Source organism: Pristiophorus japonicus, chromosome 3 (assembly GCF_044704955.1).
Source record: "Pristiophorus japonicus isolate sPriJap1 chromosome 3, sPriJap1.hap1, whole genome shotgun sequence".
NCBI lineage: Eukaryota > Metazoa > Chordata > Chondrichthyes > Pristiophoridae > Pristiophorus > Pristiophorus japonicus.
Window position 1 is genome coordinate 140961177 of NC_091979.1, and position 20688 is coordinate 140981864.

Sequence of the window (20688 nt, forward strand, 5' to 3'; positions counted from 1 at the left end):
TCTCTGTGGCTTCTGAAGTCAAAATGGATCGAATTACAAATTGGAAATTCACTCAGAACTTGGGCTGGGCGGTTCCAGTTACACATTCCAGAGGAACTTTAGGGTGTGGCTTATCCTCTAAGGGACCAACCAGCAATAAGTCTGGAGAGCCAATCAGAGAAACAGCTGCAGTTCAGTTAGTACAAATATACGAATACGGCTCTCGAGGGGAAAATCCCCGGGGCTGGACGGGCTGACCGTGGAGTTCCACAGGGCGTTCTGGGACGTCCTGGGGAGCGACTACGCGCGGGTCCTGGGGGAAAGTCTGGCGACCGGGGAGATGCCCCTCTCTTGGCGCAGGGCAGTCATCGTCCTGCTGCCTAAGAAGGGCGATCTCCGCCTCCTTAAGAACTGGCGCCCGGTCTCCCTCCTCAGCACGGACTACAAAATCTTCGCCAGGGCGATGTCTGCTCGCCTTGGTGCCGTGCTGGACCACATGATCCACCCCGACCAGTCCTACACGGTCCCGGGCCGGACAATCCACGATAACATCCATCTGGTCCGGGACCTCATCCATTGTTCCCAGGAGGCTGGTCTGTCGGTCGCCTTCCTATCCCTCGACCAAGAGAAGGCGTTCGACAGGGTGGATCACGACTATCTGCTCGGAACTCTGCGCGCTTTCGGGTTCGGGACGCATTTCGTCGCCCGGATCCGACTTTTGTACGCCGCCGCGGAGTGTCTGATTAAGGTTAACGGGTCCTTGACGGCGCCCCTTCGCTTTAGGAGAGGGGTGCGCCAGGGATGCCCCATGTCCGGCCAGTTATACGCCATTTGCGTGGAGCCTTTCCTGCGCCTCTTGCGGACGAGGTTGACGGGACTGGCTCTGCAAGGGCCGGGCGTGGAGGTCGTCCTCTCGGCTTACGCCGATGACGTGCTCCTCGCGGTAGAGGATCCCGCTGACCTGCGGAGGATGCGTGAGTGCCAGGAGATTTACTCGGCCGCGTCCTCCGCCAGGATCAACTGGGAGAAATGTTCCGGACTCCTGGTGGGTCAGTGGCGGGTGGACTCCCTGCCGGAGGAGCTCAGGCCTTTTGCCTGGAGCACGACCCATCTCCTCTATCTGGGAGTCTACCTTAGCCCCGACGAGGGAGCCCGGCCGGCGAACTGGCAGGAGCTGGAGGCCAAGGTCGCCGCTCGCCTAGGGCGCTGGACAGGACTGCTCCGAGTGCTGTCCTACAGGGGTCGAGCGCTAGTCATAAACCAGCTGGTGGCCGCAATGTTGTGGTACCGGCTGGTCACTTTGACCCCTCCCCCTGCGTTTGTCGCCAAGATACAGAAGAAGCTGGTGGACTTCTTCTGGAACAACAGGAAGCACTGGGTCTCTGCCGCGGTCTTGAGTCTCCCGCTTGAGGAGGGCGGTCAGTCGTTGGTGTGCGTCAGCGCCCAGCTCGCGACTTTCCGTCTTCAGACCCTGCAGAGATACCTTTACGTCGAGCCCCCTCCTAGGTGGTGTGCTCTGGCGAGGTATTTCTTCCGCCAGCAGCGCGACCTCAATTATAACACGCAGCTCCTGTTTGTGAACTTGGGGGGTGCCAGGACCGCCCTCCGGGAGCTGCCTGTCTTTTACAGGGAACTCATCAGGGTCTGGAACAAAGTCTCCACCAAGCGCAGCTCTCCGCCGGCTGGAGTGGCGGCCGTCCTGCAGGAGCCGCTGCTCGGGAATCCGTACCTCCACGACCGAGGTTTTATGTGGCGGTCGGAAGAGAGGGTTGTGGCTGGTGAGGTGACCAGGGTCAGGGACCTGCTCGATGGCGGAGGAGTGGGCTGGATGGCGCCAGAAACGCTGGCGCGGCGCCTAAATTCTGCCAACGTCCGCCACGCGGCCGATGCCATCGAGTCGCTAAAAACAGCTCTGGGCCCTGACTCCGTTAGGTGCATCGAGGAGGCTCAAGCACGTGGGGAGATCCCGTCCGAACTGACCCCCGTCCGGACGGAATTCCTCATCGGCGCCAAACCCCGGAACCTCCCTCGGGGGCCGGCGCCTCACAACTTGAGCCGCCTTGGGGAAATCCCCTCCGTGCCTTTCAGTTCCGCGCGGAGGGGTTTCATGTACGGGCTGCTCCTGCACACTCTCAACTTTGCCATCCTCGCCTGCCGTCCGGACACGCCATGGCGTACCATCTTGCCGTCCGGAGGAGGCGGGGGTCCCCGATGGAGGGCACTCTACGCAGGGGTCCTCCCACTATTCGTCGGGGACTTGGCCTGGAGGGTGGTGCACGGAGCAGTGCCGTGCAACAAATTTTTAAGCCGGTTCACGGACTCCCAGGCCGCCTGCAATTTCTGCGGTCTGGAGGAGTCCGTGTTCCATGTTTTTATTGAGTGCACGAGGTTGCAGCCCCTGTTCCATTATTTGAAGGGGCTGCTCCTGAAATTCTGGCTGCACTTCAGTCCCACTCTCCTGATCTTTGGGCACCCTGTGCGGAGGGGAGCGGGTAGGTCCGAAGGCCTCCTCGTAGGACTGCTCCTGGGCACGGCCAAGGGTGCCATCAGCCGGTCCAGGCAGCGGGCGGTCGAGGGGGTCGTTCAACCTGACTGCCTGCCTCTCTTTCGCTCTTCCATCCGGTCCAGGGTGTCCTTGGAGATGGAGCACGCGGTGTCCACCGGTACGCTCGCGGCCTTCCGCGAGAGGTGGGCATCGGAGGGACTGGAGTGCATCATCACGCCCGGCAACCAAATTTTAATTTGATTTTACGTTTTAAAGTTTAATTTGTTTTAATTGCCGGTGTTTTTAGTGTCCCCTTCCCTTTTATAGGGGGCACTGGGGAAAAATTGTGATTTTAGTGCCCAAAAAAAAACCAAAAAGAAGAAAAAAAAAACCCCCCAAAAAAACCAAAAAAAAGAAAAAAAGGGCCTTGTAAATGTCTGGTGTGTCACCCAGGTCGGGTGGCACGGTTTAATGTGTTTTGTTTTGCAGATAAACTCCAAAAAGAGTTATACGAATATACGCACCCGTAAATAAGTTGTTGTTGACGCCCAATTACTTTAAGCCCCGCCCCTCCCCAGTCACTCAATTGTTCTAAGCCACCGCCCCCGTCACTCAATTGCTCTAAGTTTCGCCCCTCCCCTGTCACTGACTTGCTCTGAGCCCCTTCCCACCCTTGTCACTGGCTTGCTCTAAGCCCCACCCCTCCCCATCACTCATTTGTTCTAAGCCCCGCCCCTCCTGTCACTCACTTGCTCTAAGCCCCGCCCCTCCCCTGTCATCATCATCAACATAGACAGTCACTCGGAATCGAGGAAGACATGCTTCCACTCTTAAAATGAGTCCCTAGGTGGTTGAACAATCCAATATGAGAACCACAGACCCTGTCACAGGCGGGACAGACATTCGTCGAGGGAAGTGGTGAGTGGGACAGGTTTGCCGCACGCTCTTTCCGCTGCCTGCGCTTGATTTCTGCATGCTCTTGGCGATGAGACTCGAGGTGCTCAGCGCACTCCCGGATGCACTTCCTCCACTTAGGGCGGTCTTTGGCCAAGGACTCCCAGGTGTCGGTGGGGGTGTTGCACTTTATCAGGGATGCTTTGAGGGTCTCCTTGTGACGATTCCACTGCCCACCTTTGGCTCGTTTGCCGTGAAGGAGTTCTGACTAGAGCGCTTGCTTTGGCAATCTCGTGTCTGGCATGCGAACGATGTGGCCTGCCCAGCGGAGCTGATCAAGTGTGGTCAATGCTTCAATGCTGGGGATGTTAGCCTGGTTGAGGACGCTAATGTTGGTGTGTCTGTCCTCCCAGGGGATTTGCAGGATCTTCTTGCGGGGATGTTGGTGATATTTCTCCAGCGACTTCGCAATTGCTCTAAGCCCCGCCCCTCCCCTGTCAGTCACTTGCTCTAAGCCCCGGCCCTCCCCTATCACTCACTTGCTGTAAGTCCCGCCCCTCCCCTGTCACTCACTTGCTGTAAGCCCCGCCCATCCCCTGTCACTCACTTGCCATAAGCCCCGCCCCTCCCATGTCTCTCACTCGATGTAAGTCCCGCCCCTCCCATGTCACTCATTTGTTGTAAGCCACGCCCCTCCCTTGTCACTCACCTGCTGTAAGCACCGCCCCTCAGTTGCTATAAGCCCCGCCCTCTGCTCCAGTTCTGTTTCTTTTCCGGCACGTGGTGTGAGGGTTGTGTGACGTCAGGGGTTAGGGGTCGGGGAAGATGGTGGAAGGAGCAGAGACAACCGGTATTCGCGTGGTCCGCTGCGGCGGTAGCCGCATCAACTACTGCAGGCCCGTCTTCTCGGCCGACTGCAGGTGAGCGCTGCCTCTCCCCGCGTCAGTACCGGGCCCGGAGCGCGATTCGAGGCGGCGAGCCCAGCTGGGGAGCAGCTGCTTCCCGCCACGCGGTGCCTGCAGGCTCCACGCTGGGTTCGAGTTGTGGTTGACTCAGGCTCGGGAGCAGTGCAGTCGGTGGCTCTGATGTAGAGCTCTAACTGGCAGAGGCACGAAGGGCCGCCTGTCTCACTGAGTCCAGGTGTTGCGAAAACCGCAGGTAGTACATTGTATCTGTTGTTCCAGGTTTGCTTCCTGTTATGCAAGTTGTGAGGATGACAAAGAATCTATAAAGGGATATAGATAGGCTCAGTGAGTGGGCAAACATTTGAAAGATGGACTGTAATGAAGCCTGTTCTTTACACTTTTTAATAGTCTTATTCGTCCTTTGGAGTTTACCACTGACCGATTATCCTCAATTTTAAATTACAAGATAATTATTTGTCTGCATTTAAGAGTTTCACATTTATGTCAGAAATAAAGACTTGCATTTCGATAGTGCCTTTCATGGAAGTGCAGTCCCTGTTGAAATGTGGGAAACACGGCAGCCAATTGAACACAGCAAGCTCCTACAAACAGCAATGTGATAATGACCAGATAATCTGTTTTTAAAGTTGATTGAGGGATAAATATTGGTTGGGAAACTGGGGATAACTCCCCTGGTCCTCTTTTAAATAAGAACATAGATCATAAGAAATAGGAGCAGGAGTCGGCCATTCAATAAGATCATGGCTGATCTGATCCTGGCCTCAACTCCACTTCCCTGCCCGCTCCCCATAACCCTTGACTCCCTTATTCAAAAATCTGTATCTCCACCTTAAATATATTCAAAGACCCAGCCTCCACAGCTCTTTGGGGTAGAGAATTCCAAAGTTTCATGACTCTGAGAGAAGAAATTTCTCCTTGTTTCTGTTTTAAATGGATGACCCTTATTCTGAAACTATGTCCCCTAGTTCTAGATTCCCCCATGAGGGGAAATGCCCTCTCTGCATCTACCCTGTCCAGGCCCCTGAGAATCTTACATGTTTTGATAAGACAGTAAGGACTACATCTAACTCGGAATAAGGTGGACGAATTAACTGTGCAGATAGCAGTTAACGGATATGATGTGGTTGGCATCACGGAGACATGGCTCCAGGGTGACCAAGGCTGGGAACTCAACATCCAAGGGTATTCAGCATTTAGGAAGGATAGACAGAAAGTAAAAGGAGGTGGGGTGGCGTTGCTGGTTAAAGAGGAAATTAATGCAATTGTAAGGAAAGACATTAGCTTGGATGATGTGGAATCGGTATGGGTGGAGCTATGGAATACCAAAGGGCAGAAAATGCTAGTGGGAGTTGTGTACAGACTTCCAAACAGTAGTAGTAGTGATGTTGGGGAGAGCATCAAACAGGAAATTTGGGGTGCATGCAATAAAGGTGCAGCAGTTATCATGGGTGACTTTAATATGGGTGACTTTAATATGCATACATTAATATGCCAACCAAACTGGAAGCAATACGGTGGAGGAGGATTTCCTGGAGTACATAAGGGATGGTTTTCTAGACCAATATGTCGAGGAACCAACTAGGGGGGAGGCCATCTTAGACTGGGTGTTGTGTAATGAGAGAGGATTAATTAGCAATCTCGTGCGAGGCCCCTTGGGGAAGAGTGACCATAATATGGTGGAATTCTACATTAGGGTGCAGAATGAAACAGTTAATTCAGAGACCATGGTCCAGAACTTAAAGAAGGGTAACTTTGAAGGTATGAGGTGTGAATTGGCTAGGATAGATTGGCGAATGATACTTAAGGGGTTGACAGTGGATGGGCAATGGCAGACATTTAGAGACTGCATTGATGAACTGCAACAATTGTACATTCCTGTCTGGCGTAAAAATAAAAAAGGAAAGGTGGCTCAACCGTGGCTATCGAGGGAAATCAGGGATAGTATTAAAGCCAAGGAAGTGGCATACAAATTGGCCAGAAATAGCAGCAAACCTGGGGACTGGGAGAAATTTAGAACTCAGCAGAGGAGGACAAGGGGTTTGATTAGGGCAGGGAAAATAGAGTACGAGAGGAAGCTTGCAGGGAACATTAAAATGGACTGCAAAAGCTTCTATAGATATGTAAAGAGAAAAAGGTTAGTAAAGACAATCGTAGGTCCCCTGCAGTCAGAATCAGGGGAAGTCATAACTGGGAACAAAGAAATGGCAGACCAATTGAACAAGTACTTTGGTTCGGTATTCACTAAGGAGGACACAAACAACCTTCCGGATATAAAAGGGGTCAGAGGGTCTAGTAAGAAGGAGGAACTGAGGGAAATCCTTATTAGTCGGGAAATTGAGTTGGGGAAATTGATGGGATTGAAGGCTGATAAATCCCCAGGGCCTGATGGTCTGGATCCCAGAGTATTTTCCAACATTCCATAGACTCTGGATCAGTTCCTATGGAGTGCAGGGTAGCCAATGTAACCCCACTTTAAAAAAGGGGGGAGAGAGAAAACAGGGCAGCCTGACATCGGTAGTGGGTAAAATGATGGATTCAATTATTAAGGATGTCATAGCAGCTCATTTAGAAAGAGGTGACATGATAGGTCCAAGTCAGCATGGATTTGTGAAAGGGAAATCATGCTTGACAAATCTTCTGGAATTTTTTGAGGATGTTTCCAGTAGAGTGGACAAGGGGGAACCAGTTGATGTGTATTTGGACTTTCAGAAGGCTTTCGACAAGGTCCCACACAAGAGATTAATGTGCAAAGTTAAAGCACATGGGATTGGGGGTAGTGTGTTGACGTGGATTGAGAACTGGTTGGCAGACAGGAAGCAAAGAGTTGGAGTAAATGGGTACTTTTCAGAATGGCAGGCAGTGACTAGTGGGGTACCGCAAGGTTCTGTGCTGGGGCCCCAGCTGTTTACACTGTACATTAATGATTTAGACGAGGGGATTAAATGTAGTATCTCCAAGTTTGCAGATGACACTAAGTTGGTTGGCAGTGTGAGTTGCGAGGAGGATGCTATGAGGCTGCAGAGTGACTTGGATAGGTTAGGTGAGTGGGAAAATGCATGGCAGACGAAGTATAATGTGGATAAATGTGAGGTTATCCACTTTGGTGGTAAAAACAGAGAGACAGACTATTATCTGAATGGTTACAGATTAGGAAAAGGGGAGGTGCAACGAGACCTGGGTGTCATGGTACATCAGTCATTGAAGGTTGGCATGCAGGTACAGCAGGCGGTTAAGAAAGCAAATGGCATGTTGGCCTTCATAACGAAGGGATTTGAGAACAGGGGCAGGGAGGTGTTACTACAGTTGTACAGGGCCTTGGTGAGGCCACACCTGGAGTATTGTGTACAGTTTTGGTCTCCTAACTTGAGGAAGGACATTCATGCCAATGAGGGAGTGCAGCAAAGGTTCACCAGATTGATTCCCGGGATGACGGGACTGACATATCAAGAAAGACTGGATCAACTGGGCTTGTATTCACTGGAGTTCAGAAGAATGAGAGAGGATCTCATAGAAACGTTTAAAATTCTGATGGGTTTAGACAGGTTAGATGCAGGAAGAATGTTCCCAATGTTGGGGAAGTCCAGAACCAGGGGTCACAGTCTAAGGATAAGGGGTAAGCCATTTAGGACCGAGATGAGGAGAAACTTCTTCACCCAGAGAGTGGTGAACTATGGAATTCTCTACCGCAGAAAGTTGTTGAAGCCAATTCACTAAATATATTTAAAAAAGGAGTTAGATGTAGTCCTTACTACTAGGGGGATCAAGGGGTATGGCGAGAAAGCAGGAATGGAGTTGCATGTTCAGCCATGAACTCATTGAATGGCGGTGCAGGCTCGAAGAGCCGAATGGCCTACTCCTGCACCTATTTTTTATGTTTCTAAGATCACCCCTCATTCTTCTAAACTCCAAGGACATTGGGCTCAACCTTACTTCAAATGACAACCCCTTCATCTCAGAAATCAACCTCATGAACCTTCTCTGAACTGCCTCCAATGCAAGTATATCCTCCCTCAAGTAAGGGGACCAAAACTGTATGCAGTACTCCCTACTTTTATTCTCCCCATTCCCTTTGCAGTAAGGCCAGCATTCCATTTGCCATTCTGATTACTTGCTGTACCTGCATGCTAACTTTGTGTTTCATGTACAAGGAGCCCCAGATGCCTCTGTACTACAGCATATTGTAATTACTCCCCATTTAAAAAATAATTTGCTTTATTATTTTTCCTAGCAAAGTGGATAACCTCTCATTTTCCCACATTATCGTCCATCTTTCAAATTTTTGCCCACTCACTAAGCCTATCTATATCCCTTTGCAGATTCTTTGTCATCCTCACAACTTGCTTTCCCACCTATCTTTGTATCAGCAAATTTGGCTACGTTACACTGGGTCCCTTCATCCAAGTCATTAATATAAATTGTAAATAGTTGAGGGCCAGCACTGATCCTTGTGGTACCCCACGAGTTACAGTTTACCAACCTGAAAATGACCTATTTATCTCAACTGTTTTCTGTTAGTTAGCCAATCCTCTGTCCACACTAATATTACCCCAACCCTCTATCCACACTAATATATTACTCCAACCCTATGAGCTTTTATCTTGTGCAGTAACCTTTTGTGTGCCACCTTATTGAATGCTTTCTGGAAATCCAAATATATGACATCATCTGGATCTTTATCCGCTCTGCTCATTACATCCTCAAAGAACTCCAGCAGATTTGTCAAACATGATTTCCTTTCATAAAACCATGCTGACTGCTTGACTGCATTATGATTTTCTAAATATCCTGCTACTACTTCCTTAATGATGGACTCCAGCATTTTCCCAATTACAGATGTTAGGCTAACTGGTCTATAATTTCCTGCTTTTTGTCTCCCTCCTTTCCTAAATAGAGCTGTTAGATTTGCAGTTTTCCAGTCCACTGGGACCTCTCCAGAATACAGGGAATTTTGCTAGATTACAACCAATGCATCCACTATCACTGCAACCACTTTTAAGATCCTAGGATGCATGCCATCAGGTCCAGGGGACTTGTCCAACTTCCGTTCCCTTAGTTTGCCTAGTACTTTATCTCAAGTAATTGTTTGTTTTAAGCCTCCCCCCACCCCCCTCCGCAATAGCTCCTTGATTATCAATTATTGCCATGTTTTTAGTGTCCTCTACCATGAAGACTGATACTAAATATTTGTTTCAAGTTTCTGCCATTTCCCTGTTTCCAATTAATAATTCCCCAGTCTCATCCTCTAAGGAACTGACGTTTACTTTAGCTGCTCATTTCCTTTTTCTATTCCTGTAGAAGCTCTTATTGTCTGTATTTATATTTGTTGCTAGTTTACTCTCATGAGCGGCGGCTGGAATCACTGCAGTGCATCCGCGAGACTATGTGGTTAGCACGTTTCTAGAGGTGGTCACCCCGCAGCTTAAGAGTGTGCAGGTAGAGAGGGATTGGGTGACTGCGGGACAGAAGAGGAGGACAAGGTAGGTAGTGCATGAGTTCCCCGAGTCCATCTCACTTTCCAACTGGTGGATGTGGTGTATTTACACTTTGAAAATGCTTTTAACAAGGTCCCACACAAGAGACTGGTGTGCAAAATTAAAGCACATGGTATTGGAGGTAATGTACTGACGTGGATAGAGAACTGGCTGGCAGACAGGAAGCAGAGTGTCGGGATAAATGAGTCCTTTTCAGAATGGCAGGCAGTGACTAGTGGGGTGCCGCAGGGCTCAGTGCTGGGACCCCCAGCTATTTACAATATGCATTAATGATTTAGATGAAGGAATTGAGTGTAATATCTCCAAGTTTGCAGATGACACTAAGCTGGGTGGCGGTTTGAGCTGTGAGGAGGATGCTAAGAGGCTGCAGGGTGACTTGGACAGTTAGGTGAGTGGGCAAATGCATGGCAGATGCAGTATAATGTGGATAAATGTGAGGTTATCCACTTTGGGAGCAAAAACCCAAAGGCAGAATATTATCTGAATGGTTGCAAATTAGTAAAAGGGGAGGTGCAACGAGTCCTGGGTGTCATGGTACATCAGTCAATGAAAGTTGGCATGCAGGTACAGCAGGCGGTGAAGAAGGCAAATGGTATATTAGCCTTCATAGTTAGGGGATTTGAGTGTAGGAGCAGGGAGGTCTTACTGCAGTTGTTCATGGCCTTGGTGAGGCCTCAGCTGGAATATTGTGTTCAGTTTTGGTTTCCTAATCTGAGGAAGGACGTTCTTGCTATTGAGGGAATGCAGCGAAGGTTCACCAGACTGATTCCTGGGATGGTAGGACTGACATATGAGGAGAGACTGGATCGACTGGGCCTGTATTCACTGGAGTTTTGAAGGATGAGAGGGGATCTCATAGAAACATATAAAATTCTGACTGGATTGGACAGGTTAGAGGCAGGAAGAATGTTCCCGATGTTGGAGAAATCCAGAACCACGGGACACAGTCCAAGGATAAGGGGTAAGCCATTTAGGACTGAGATGAGGAGAAACGTCTTCACTCAGAGTTGTTAATCTGTGGAATTCCCTGCTGCAGAGAGTTGTTGATGCCAGTTCATTGGATATATTCAAGAGGGAGTTAGATATGGCCCTTGTGTCTAAAGGGATCAAGGGGTATGGAGAGAAAGCAGAAAAGGGGTACTGAGGTGAATGATCAGCCATGATCATTGAATGGTGGTGTAGGCTCAAAGGGCCGAATGGCCTATTCCTGCACCTATTTTCTATGTTTCTACTCTGTTCTGAGTACCGGTGGGGGCGATCGTGGCTCTGGGGAATACAGCCAGAGCCAAGTCCACAGCTCCACGGGTGGCTCAGCTGCACGGGGGGGAGGGCGGAGGAGAAGAATGGAAGAGCTATAGAGGTAGAGCTGGTCAGGGGAGCAGGCAGGTGTTTCTGCGGCAGCAGACGCGACTCTAGGATAGTATGTTGCCTCCCTGCTGCCAGGGTCAAGGATGTCATGGAGCAGCTGCAGGGCATTCTGGGGGAGAGGGTGAACAGCCAGTGGTAATGGTCTATATCGGGACCAATGACATGGGTAGAAAGAGGGATGAGGTCCTGTAGGCAGAGTTTAGGGAGCTAGGAGAAAAATTAAAAAGCAGTACCTCAAAGGTAGTAATCTTCGGATTACTCCCAGTGCCACGAGCTAGTGAGTTCAGAAATAGGAGGATAGTGCAGATGAATGCGTGGTTGGAGAGATGGTGCAGGTGGGAGGGCTTTCGTTTGAGGCATTGGGACCGCTTTTGGGGGAGGTGGGACCTTTACAAGTCAGACAGGTTGCACTTCAACATTGCCGGGACTAATGTCCTTGCGTGGGGGTGGGTTGGTTGCTCGTGCTGTTGAGGAGGGTTTAAACTAACTTGGCAGGGGGATGGGAACCTGAAAGTAGATTCAGTAGGGAGGGGAGTAAAGCTGAAATTAGAAAGCAAAATAAAGAAAGTGAGTTTGAAGGAGAGAGGAAACAAGCAGGAAAAAAGAGTTTTAAAAAAAACCAAATTTAAAGGCTCTTTGTCTAAATGCACGTAGCATTCGTAACAAAATAGATGAATTGACAGCACAAATAGATACAATGGGTATGCTCTGAAAAACATTACAGAGACGTGCAAGGTGACCAGGACTGGGAATTAAATATTCGGATATTTGACAATCCGGAAGGACAGACAGAAAGGAAAAGGAGGTGGGGTAGCTCTGTTGATAAAGGATGGAATCACTGCAATAGTGAGAAATGATATCGGCTTAAATGATCAGGATGTTGAAACACTTTGGGTGGAGATAAGGAAAATAAGGAAAAAAAGTCATTGGTGTGCATAGTCTATAGGTCCCCTAACAGTAGCAACTCTGGTCGGAGTATAAACCAGGAAATTGTCGGGGGCTTGTAAAATGGAACAGTAATAATGGGTGATTTTAACCTCCATATTGATTGGACAAATCAAATTGGTCAGGGTAGCCTTGAGGAGGAGTTCATAGAGTGCATAAGGGACAGGTTCCTTGAGCAGTATGTAACGGAACCAACCAGGGGGCAGGCTATCTTCGATCTAGCCCTGTGTAATGAGACACGATTAACGCACAATCTCCTAGTAAAGGATCCCCTTGGAATGAGTGATCATTGAATGGTTGAATTTCAAATTCAGATGGAGGGTGAGAAAGTTGGATCTCAAAGCAGCGTACTAAGTTTAAATAAAGGCGACTATGAAGGTATGAGGGCAGAGTTGGCTAAAGTGAACTGGGAAAATAGATTAAAGTGTAGGACGGTTGATGAACAGTGGTGTACATTTAAGGAGATATTTCACAACTCTCAAGAAAAATATATTCCAGTGAATAGGAAAGGGTGTAAAAGAAAAGATAGCCATCCATGGCTAACTAAAGAAATAAAGGACGGTATCCAATTTAAAAACAAGGGCATACAAAGTGGCCAAAGCTAGTGGGAGGTCAGAAGATTGGGAAGTTTTTAAAAGTCAGCAAATGACTTAAAAAAATGATTAAGAAATGGAAGATAGACTGAAAATAAACTAGCACAAAATATAAAAACAGATAGCAAGAGTTTCTATCGGAATATAAAAAGGAAAAGTGGCTAAAGTAAATGTTGGTCCCTTGGAGGACGAGACCGGGGAGTTAGTAATGGGGAACATGGAGATAGCAGAAACTCTGAACAAATATTTTGTATCAGTTTTTACGTGAGAGGACACTTACAATATCCCAACAGTGGATAGTCAAGGGGCTATAGGGGGGGGGGCGAACTTAACACAGTCACAATCACGAAGTAGGTGGTACTCAATAAGATAATGGGACTAAAGGCGGACCTGGGGGGTCCTGGTGCATGAAACACAAAAGAATAGTATGCAGGTACAGCAAGTGATCAGGAAGGCCAATGGAATCTTGGCCTTTATTGCAAAGGGGATGGGGAGTATAAAAGCAGGGAAGTCTTGCTACAGTTATACAGGGTATTGGTGAGGCCACACCTGGAATAGTGCATACAGTTTGGGTTTCCATAGTTAAGAAAGGATATACTTGCTTTGGAGGCAATTCAGACAAGGTTCACTAGGTTGATTCCGAAGATGAGGAGGTTGATATCTGAGGAAAAGTTGAGTAGATTGGGCCTCTACTCATTGGAATTCAGAAGAATGAGAGGTGATCTTATTGAAATGTATAAGATTATGAGGGGGCTTAACAAGGTGGACGCAGAGAAGATGTGTGTTTCGGTTTCCACTGATAGGGGACACTAGAACTAGGGGGCATAATCTTATAATAAGGGGCCGCCCATTTAAAACTGAGATGAGGAATTTCTTCTCTCGGAGGGTTGTAAATCTGTGGAATTCGCTGCCTCTCAGAGCTGTGGAAGCTGGGTCATTGAATGAATTTAAGACGGAGATGGACAGTTTCTTAACCGATAAGCAAATAAGGGGTTATGGGGAGCGGGCAGGGAAGTCCATGATTAGATCGTATTAGATGGCGGAGCAGGCTTGAGGGGCCGTATGGCTACTCCTCCTATTTCTTATGTTCTTATATGCTATCTTCTCTGTCTTTATCATATTTTTTTAGTTATCCTTTACTGGTTTTGAAAAATTTTGCAATCCTCTGGCCTTCCACTGTCCTTCGCATCATTGTATACCTTTGTTTTCAATTTGATACCTTCCTTTACTTCCTTAATTAACCAGGGATGGTTCATCCTTCTCTTCGCATCTTTATTTCTCACTGGAATAAATGTTTGCTAAGGGTTATGAAATATCTCCTTAAATGTTTGCCACTGTGTTTCTACAGTCTTATCCTGTAATATATTTTCCCAGTCCACTTTAACCAATTCTGCCTTCATATCTTTCTAATTACCTTTATTTAAGTTCAGGACACAAGATTGAGACCTAGCTTTCTCACCCTCAAACTGAATTTGAAATTCTACCATGTTATGATCACTCTTCCCAAGAGGATCCTTCACTACAAGATCATTAATTAATCCAGACTCGTTACCAGATCTAAAATAGTTTGCTCCCTGGTTGGTTCCACAACGTATTGTTCCAAGAAACCATCCCGCATACACTCTATGAACTTTCCTGAAGGCTACCTTTGTCAATTTGATTCGTCCAATCAATATGAAGATTAAAATCACTCATGATTATTGCTGTACCTTTCTTACAAGCCTCTATTATTTCTTGATTTATACTCTGTCCTCCAGTGTGGCTGCTGTTTGGGGGTCTGTAGACCTCACCCACCGGTGACTTATTTCTCATCACTTATTATCTCCACCCAAACTGATTCTACATCTTGATCTTCTGAGCCAATATCATTTCTTATTACTGCACTGATCTTGTCGAAATCCACGCGCAGCCTTGGACAACGAGGATCACTTTCCATACCTCAGGAGCCTACTATCAGCAAGGCCTCCAGTGCGCCAGTGCAACCTTCGGTTGCCTGAGGAAGAGAGTGTTCGAGGATCAGGCCCTCAAATCTGGCACCAAGCTTATGGTCTACAGGGCTATAGTGATACCTGCCCTCCTATATGGCTCAGAGACATGGAACATATATAGCAGACACCCCAAATCGCTGGAGAAATACCACCAACGATGTCTCCGCAAGATCCTGAAAATCCCCTAGGAGGATAGCCGCACCAACGTCAGTGTTCTCCATCAGGCCAACATCCCTAGTGTTGAAGCACTAGCCATACTCGACCGGTACCGAGTGCCCCATTGTCCGCATGTCGGACATGAGACTCCCTATGCAAGCACTGTACTCTGAACTCCTACACGGCAAGCGAGCCCCAGGTTGGCAGAGGAAACATTTCAAGGACACCCTCAAAGCCTCCTTGATAAAGTGTAACATCCCCACCGACACCTGGGAATCCCTGACCAAAGACCGCCCTAAGTGGGGGAAGAGCATCCGGGAGGGCGCTGAGCACCTCGAGTCTCGTCGCTGAGAGCATGTAAAAAAAAAAAGCGCAGGCAGTGGAAGGAGCGTGCGGCAAACCAGTCCCACCCACCCTTTCCTTCAATGACTGACTGTCTGTCCCACCTGTGACAGAGACTGTAATTCCCGTGTTGGACTGCAGTCACCTGAGAACTCACTTTTAGAGTGGAAGCAAGTCTTCCTCGATTTCGAGGGACTGCCGATGGTGATGACTGATCTCATCCTTTAATAAGAGCTCCACCACCTCCTTTTCCTTTCTGCCTATCCTTAAGAAATGGCAAATACCCCTGAATATTTAGTTGCCAGCCTTGGTCACCTTGCAGCCACGTCTCTGTAATGGTAATCAGATTGTACCCATTTATTTCTATTTGTGCCGTCAACTCATCTATCTTGTTACGAATAGTGCCATGGGATCTTTTACATCCACTTGAGAGGTTGTTATCTCTGTTGTCCCCCAAGGATCTATCCTTAGCCCCCTCCTATTTCTCATCTCCATGTTGCCACTTGATGACATCATCCGAAAACACAGCGTCATGTTCCACATGTACGCTGATGACACCAGCTCTACCTCACTTCTCTCGACCCTTCCATGGTCTCTAAATTGTCAGACAACTCTGGATGAGCAGAAATTGGATATTGGGAAGACTGAAGCCATTGTTTTTGGTCCCGGCCACAAACACCATTCCCGAACCACTGACGCCATCCCTCTCCCCAACTTCTGTCTGAGGCTGAACCAGACTGTTTGCAACCTTGGTGTCATATTTGGCCCTGAAATGAGCTTTCGACCACATATCCGCAGCATAAGTAAGACCGCCTATTTCTACCTCTAACATTGCCCATCTTTGTCCCTGCCTCAGCTCATCTGCTGCTAAAGCCCTCATCCATGCATTTGTTACCTCTAGACTTAACTTCTCCAATGCACTCCTGGCTGGCCTCCCACATTCTACCCTACGTAAACTGGAGGTGATCCAAAACTCGTCTGCCCATGTCCCAGCTTGCACCAAGTCCTGCTCACTCCAGTGCTCGCTGACTTACATTGGCTTCCAGTTAAGCAATGCTTCGATTTCGAAATTCTCATCCTTATTTTCAAATCGCTCCATGACCTCGTCCCTCCCTATCTTTGTAATCTCCCCCAGCCCTACAACCCTGCCAAGATGTCTGCACACCTCTAATTCTCTATGCTCTTGAGAATTTCTGATTATAATCGCTCAACCACTTTGTTGCCTAGGCCCAAAGCTCTGGAATTCCCTGCCGAAACCGTTCTACCTCTTTTTCCTCCTCCAAGACGCTCCTTAAAACATACTTGTTTGACCTGTGCTAACTTCTACTTGTGCGGCTCGGTGTCAAACTTTTTATCTCCTAATACTCCTGTAAAGCGCATTGGGACATTTCACTACATTAAAGGTGTAATAAAGAAACATAGAAAATAGGTGCAGGAGTAGGCCATTCGGCCCTTCGAGCCTGCACCATCATTCAATAAGATCATGGCTGATCATACACCTCAGTACGCCTTTCCTGCTTTCTCTCCATACCCCTTGATCTCTTTTGCCATAAGGGCCATATCCAACTCCCTCTTGACTATATCTAACGAACTGTCATCAACAACTCTGAGTAAGAGAATTCCACAGGTTAACAACTCTGAGTGAAGAAATTTCTCCTCATCTCGGTCCTAAATGGCTTACCCCTTATCCTTAGACTGTGACCCCTGGTTCTGGACTCCCCCAACATCGGGAACATTCTTCCTGCATCTAACCTGTCCAATCCTGTCAGAATTTTATGTTTCTATGAGATCCCCTTTCATTCTTCTAAATTCCTGTGAATATAAGCCAAGTCGATCCAGTCTTTCTTCATATGTCAGTCCTGCCATCCCGGGAATCAATCTGGTGAACTTCGCTGCACTTCCTCAATAGCAAGAATGTCCTTCCTCAGATTAGGAGACCAAAACTGCACACAATACACAAGGTGTGGTCTCACCAAGGTCCTGTACAATTGCAGTAAGTCCTCCCTGCTCCTATACTCACATCCTCTCGCTGTGAAGGCCAGCATGCCATTTGCTTCCTTTACTGCCTACTGTACCTGCATGCCCACCTTCAATGACTGATGTACCATGACACCCAGGTCTCGTTGCACGTCCTCTTTTACTAATCTGTCACCATTCAGATAATCTGCCTTCCTGTTTTTGCAACCAAAGTGGATAACCCTTCATCTATCCACATTATACTGCATCTGCCGTGCATTTGCCCATTCACCTAATCTGTCCCAAGTTCCCCTGCAGCTTCCTAGCATCCTCCTCACAGCTCACACTGCCACCCAGTCATCTGCAAACCTGGAGATATTACATTCAATTCCTCCTTCTAAATCATTAATGTATATTGTAAATAGCTGGGGTCCCAGCATTGAACCCTGCGGCACCCCACTAGTCACTGCCTGCCATTCTGAAAAGGACCTGTTCATTCCCACTCTTCACTTCCTGTCTGCCAACCATTTCTCCACATCAATACATTACCCCCAATACCATGTGCCTTAATTTTGCGCACTAATCTCTTGTGTGGGACCTTGTCAAAAGCCTTTTGAAAGTCCAAATACACCATATCCACTGGTTCTCCCTTATCTAGTCTAATTGTTATATCCTCAAAAAATTCCAGAAGATTTGTCAAGCATGATTTCCCTTTCAGAAATCCATGCTGACTTGGGCTCATCCTGTCACTGCTTTCCGAATGCGCTGCTATTACATCTTTAATAATTGATTCCAACAATTTCCCCACTACCGATGTCAGGCTAACCGGTCTATAATTCCCTGTTTTTATATCCTTTTTTTTTTAAAGTGGGGTTACATTAGCTACCCTCCAATCCACAGGAACTGAACCAGAGTCTATAGAATGTTGGAAAATGTACCAATGCATCCACTATTTCTAGGGCCACTTCCTTAAGTACTCTGGGATGCAGACGATCAGGCCCTGGGGATTTATCGACCTTCAGTCCCCTCAATTTCCCTAACACCATTTCCTGACTAATAAGGATTTCCCTCAGTTCCCCCTTCTCGCTAGACCCTCGGTCCCCTAATATTTTCGGGAGGTTATTCGTGTTATCCTTAGTGAAGACAGAACCAAAGTATTTGTTCAATTGGTCTGCCATTTCCTTGTTCCCCATTATGAATTTACCTGATTCTGACTGCAAAGGACCTACATTAGTCTACACTAATCTTTTTCTCTTCACATATCTATAGAAGCTTTTGCAGTCAGTTTTTATGTTCCCTGCAGGCTTACACTCATACTCTATTTTCCCCCTCCTAATTAAACCCTTGTCCTCTACTGAATTCTAAATTTCTCCCAGTCCTCTGGTTTTCTGCTTTTTCTGGCCAATTTATATGCCTCTTCCTTGGATTTAACACTATCCCTAATTTCCCTTGTTAGCCACAGTTGAGCCACCTTCCCTTTTTTATTCTTACGCCACACAGGGATGCACAATTGTTGTAGTTCATCCATGTGATCTTTAAATGTCTGCCATTGCCTATCCACCGTCAACCCTTTAAGTATCATTTGCCAGTCTATCCTAGCCAATTCACGTCTCATACCGTCAAAGTTTCCTTTCTTTAAATTCAGGACCCTAGTCTCTGAATTAACTGTGTCACTCTCCATCTTAATGAAGAATTCTACCATATTATGGTCACTCTTCCCCAAGGGGCCCCGCACGACCAGATTGCTAAATAATCCTCTCTTGTTACACAAGACCCAGTCTAGGATGGCCTGCTCTCTAGTTGGTTCCTCGACATATTGGTCTAGAAAGCCATCCCGTATACACTCCAGGAAATCCTCCTCCACAGTATTGCTACCAGTTTGGTTAGCCCAATCAATATGCAGATTAAAGTCACCTATGATAACTACTGTACCCTTATTGCACACGTCCCAAATTTCCTGTTTGATGCCATCCCCAAACTCCCTACTACTGTTTGGTGGTCTGTACATAGCTCCCACTAATGTTTTCTACCCTTTGGTGTTTCGCAGCTCTACCCATATAGATTTCACATCATCCACGCAAATGTCCTTCCTTACTATTGCATTAATCTCCTGTTTAACCAGTAATGCTATCCCATCTCCTTTTCCTTCCTGTCTGTCCTTCCTGAATATTGAATACCCCTGGATGTTGAATTCCCAGCCTTGGTTACTCTGGAGCCATGTCTCCGTAATCCCAATTACATCATATCCGTTAACAGCTATCTGTGCAGTCAATTCATCCACCTTATTACGAATGCTCCTCGCAGTGAGACTCCGAGCCTTCAGGCTTGTTTTTTTTAACACTTTGTCCTTTTAGAATTATGTTGTAATATGGCCCTTTTTGATTTTTGCCCTTGATTTCTCTGCCCTCCACTCTTGCTTTTCTCTTTCCTACCTTTTGCTTCTGCCTCCTTTTTACTTCCCTTTGCCTCCCTGCATAGATTCCCATCCCCCTGCCTTTTTAGTTTATACCCTCCCCAACAGCACTAGCAACCGCTCCGCCAAGGACATCGGTTGCGGTCCTGCTCAGGTGCAGACCGTCCGGTTTGTACGGGTCCCACCTCCCCCAGAACCGGTTCCAATGTCCCAGGAATTTGAATCCCTCCCTCTTGCACCATTCATCTTAACTCTCCTGCTATTTCTACTCTGACTAGTATGTGGCACTGGTAGCAATCCTGAAATTACTACCTTTTGAGGTCCTACTTTTTAATTTAACTCCTAGCTCCCTAAATTCAGCTTGAAGGACCTCATCCTGCTTTTTACCTATATCGTTTCCTATATGCACCACGACAACTGGCTGTTCACCCTCCCCCTCCAGAATGCCCTGCAGCCGTTCCAAGACATCCTTGACCCTTGCACCAGGGAGGCAACATACCATCCTGGAGTCTTGTTTGCGGCCACAGAAACGCCTATCTATTCCCCTTACAATAGAATCCCCTACCACTATAGCTCTCCCACTTTTTTCCTGCCCTCCTGTGCAGCAGAGCCACCCATGTTGTTGTTGTTGTATTGTTAAATACCTCATCCGAAAGATGGCATCTCCGACAGTGCAACACTCCCTCTGTACTGTACTGAAGTGTCAGCCTAGAATTTTGTGCTCAAGTCTCTACAGTGGGACTTGAACCCACAACCTTCTGACATAGAATAGAATCGTAGAAATTTACAGCACAGGAGGTGGTCATTTGGCTCATCATGTTCATGCCGGCTGACAAAGAACTATCCAACCTAATCCCACTTTCCAGCTCTTGGTTTGTAGCCTTGTAAGTTACGGCACTTCAAATGCATATCCAAGTACTTTTTAAATGCTATGAGGGGTTCTGCCTCTACCACCCTTTCAGGCATTGAGTTCCAGACCCCCACCACCCTCTGGGTGAAAACATTTCTCCTCCAATCCCCTCCAAACCTCCCACCACTTACTTTAAATCTATCTCCCCTGGTTATTGACCCCTCTGCTAAGGGGAACAGGTCCTTCCTATTTATTCTGCCTAGACCCCACATAATATTATACACCTCAATAACATTCTTCC

At 47.5% G+C, this 20688-nt stretch overlaps 1 protein-coding gene across 1 annotated transcript in view; it reads left to right on the plus strand.

Annotated features, from left to right (window-relative positions):
• The first annotated feature begins 4176 nt into the window (after positions 1-4176).
• Positions 4177-20688, plus strand: part of wdr75 (WD repeat domain 75) — an 83982-nt gene continuing 67470 nt past the window's right edge. Inside the window, exon 1 of the mRNA XM_070875844.1 lies at positions 4177-4278. Coding sequence (XP_070731945.1) covers positions 4184-4278 — 95 coding nt within the window. The 5' untranslated portion in view covers positions 4177-4183. The remainder of the gene's footprint in view (positions 4279-20688) is intronic.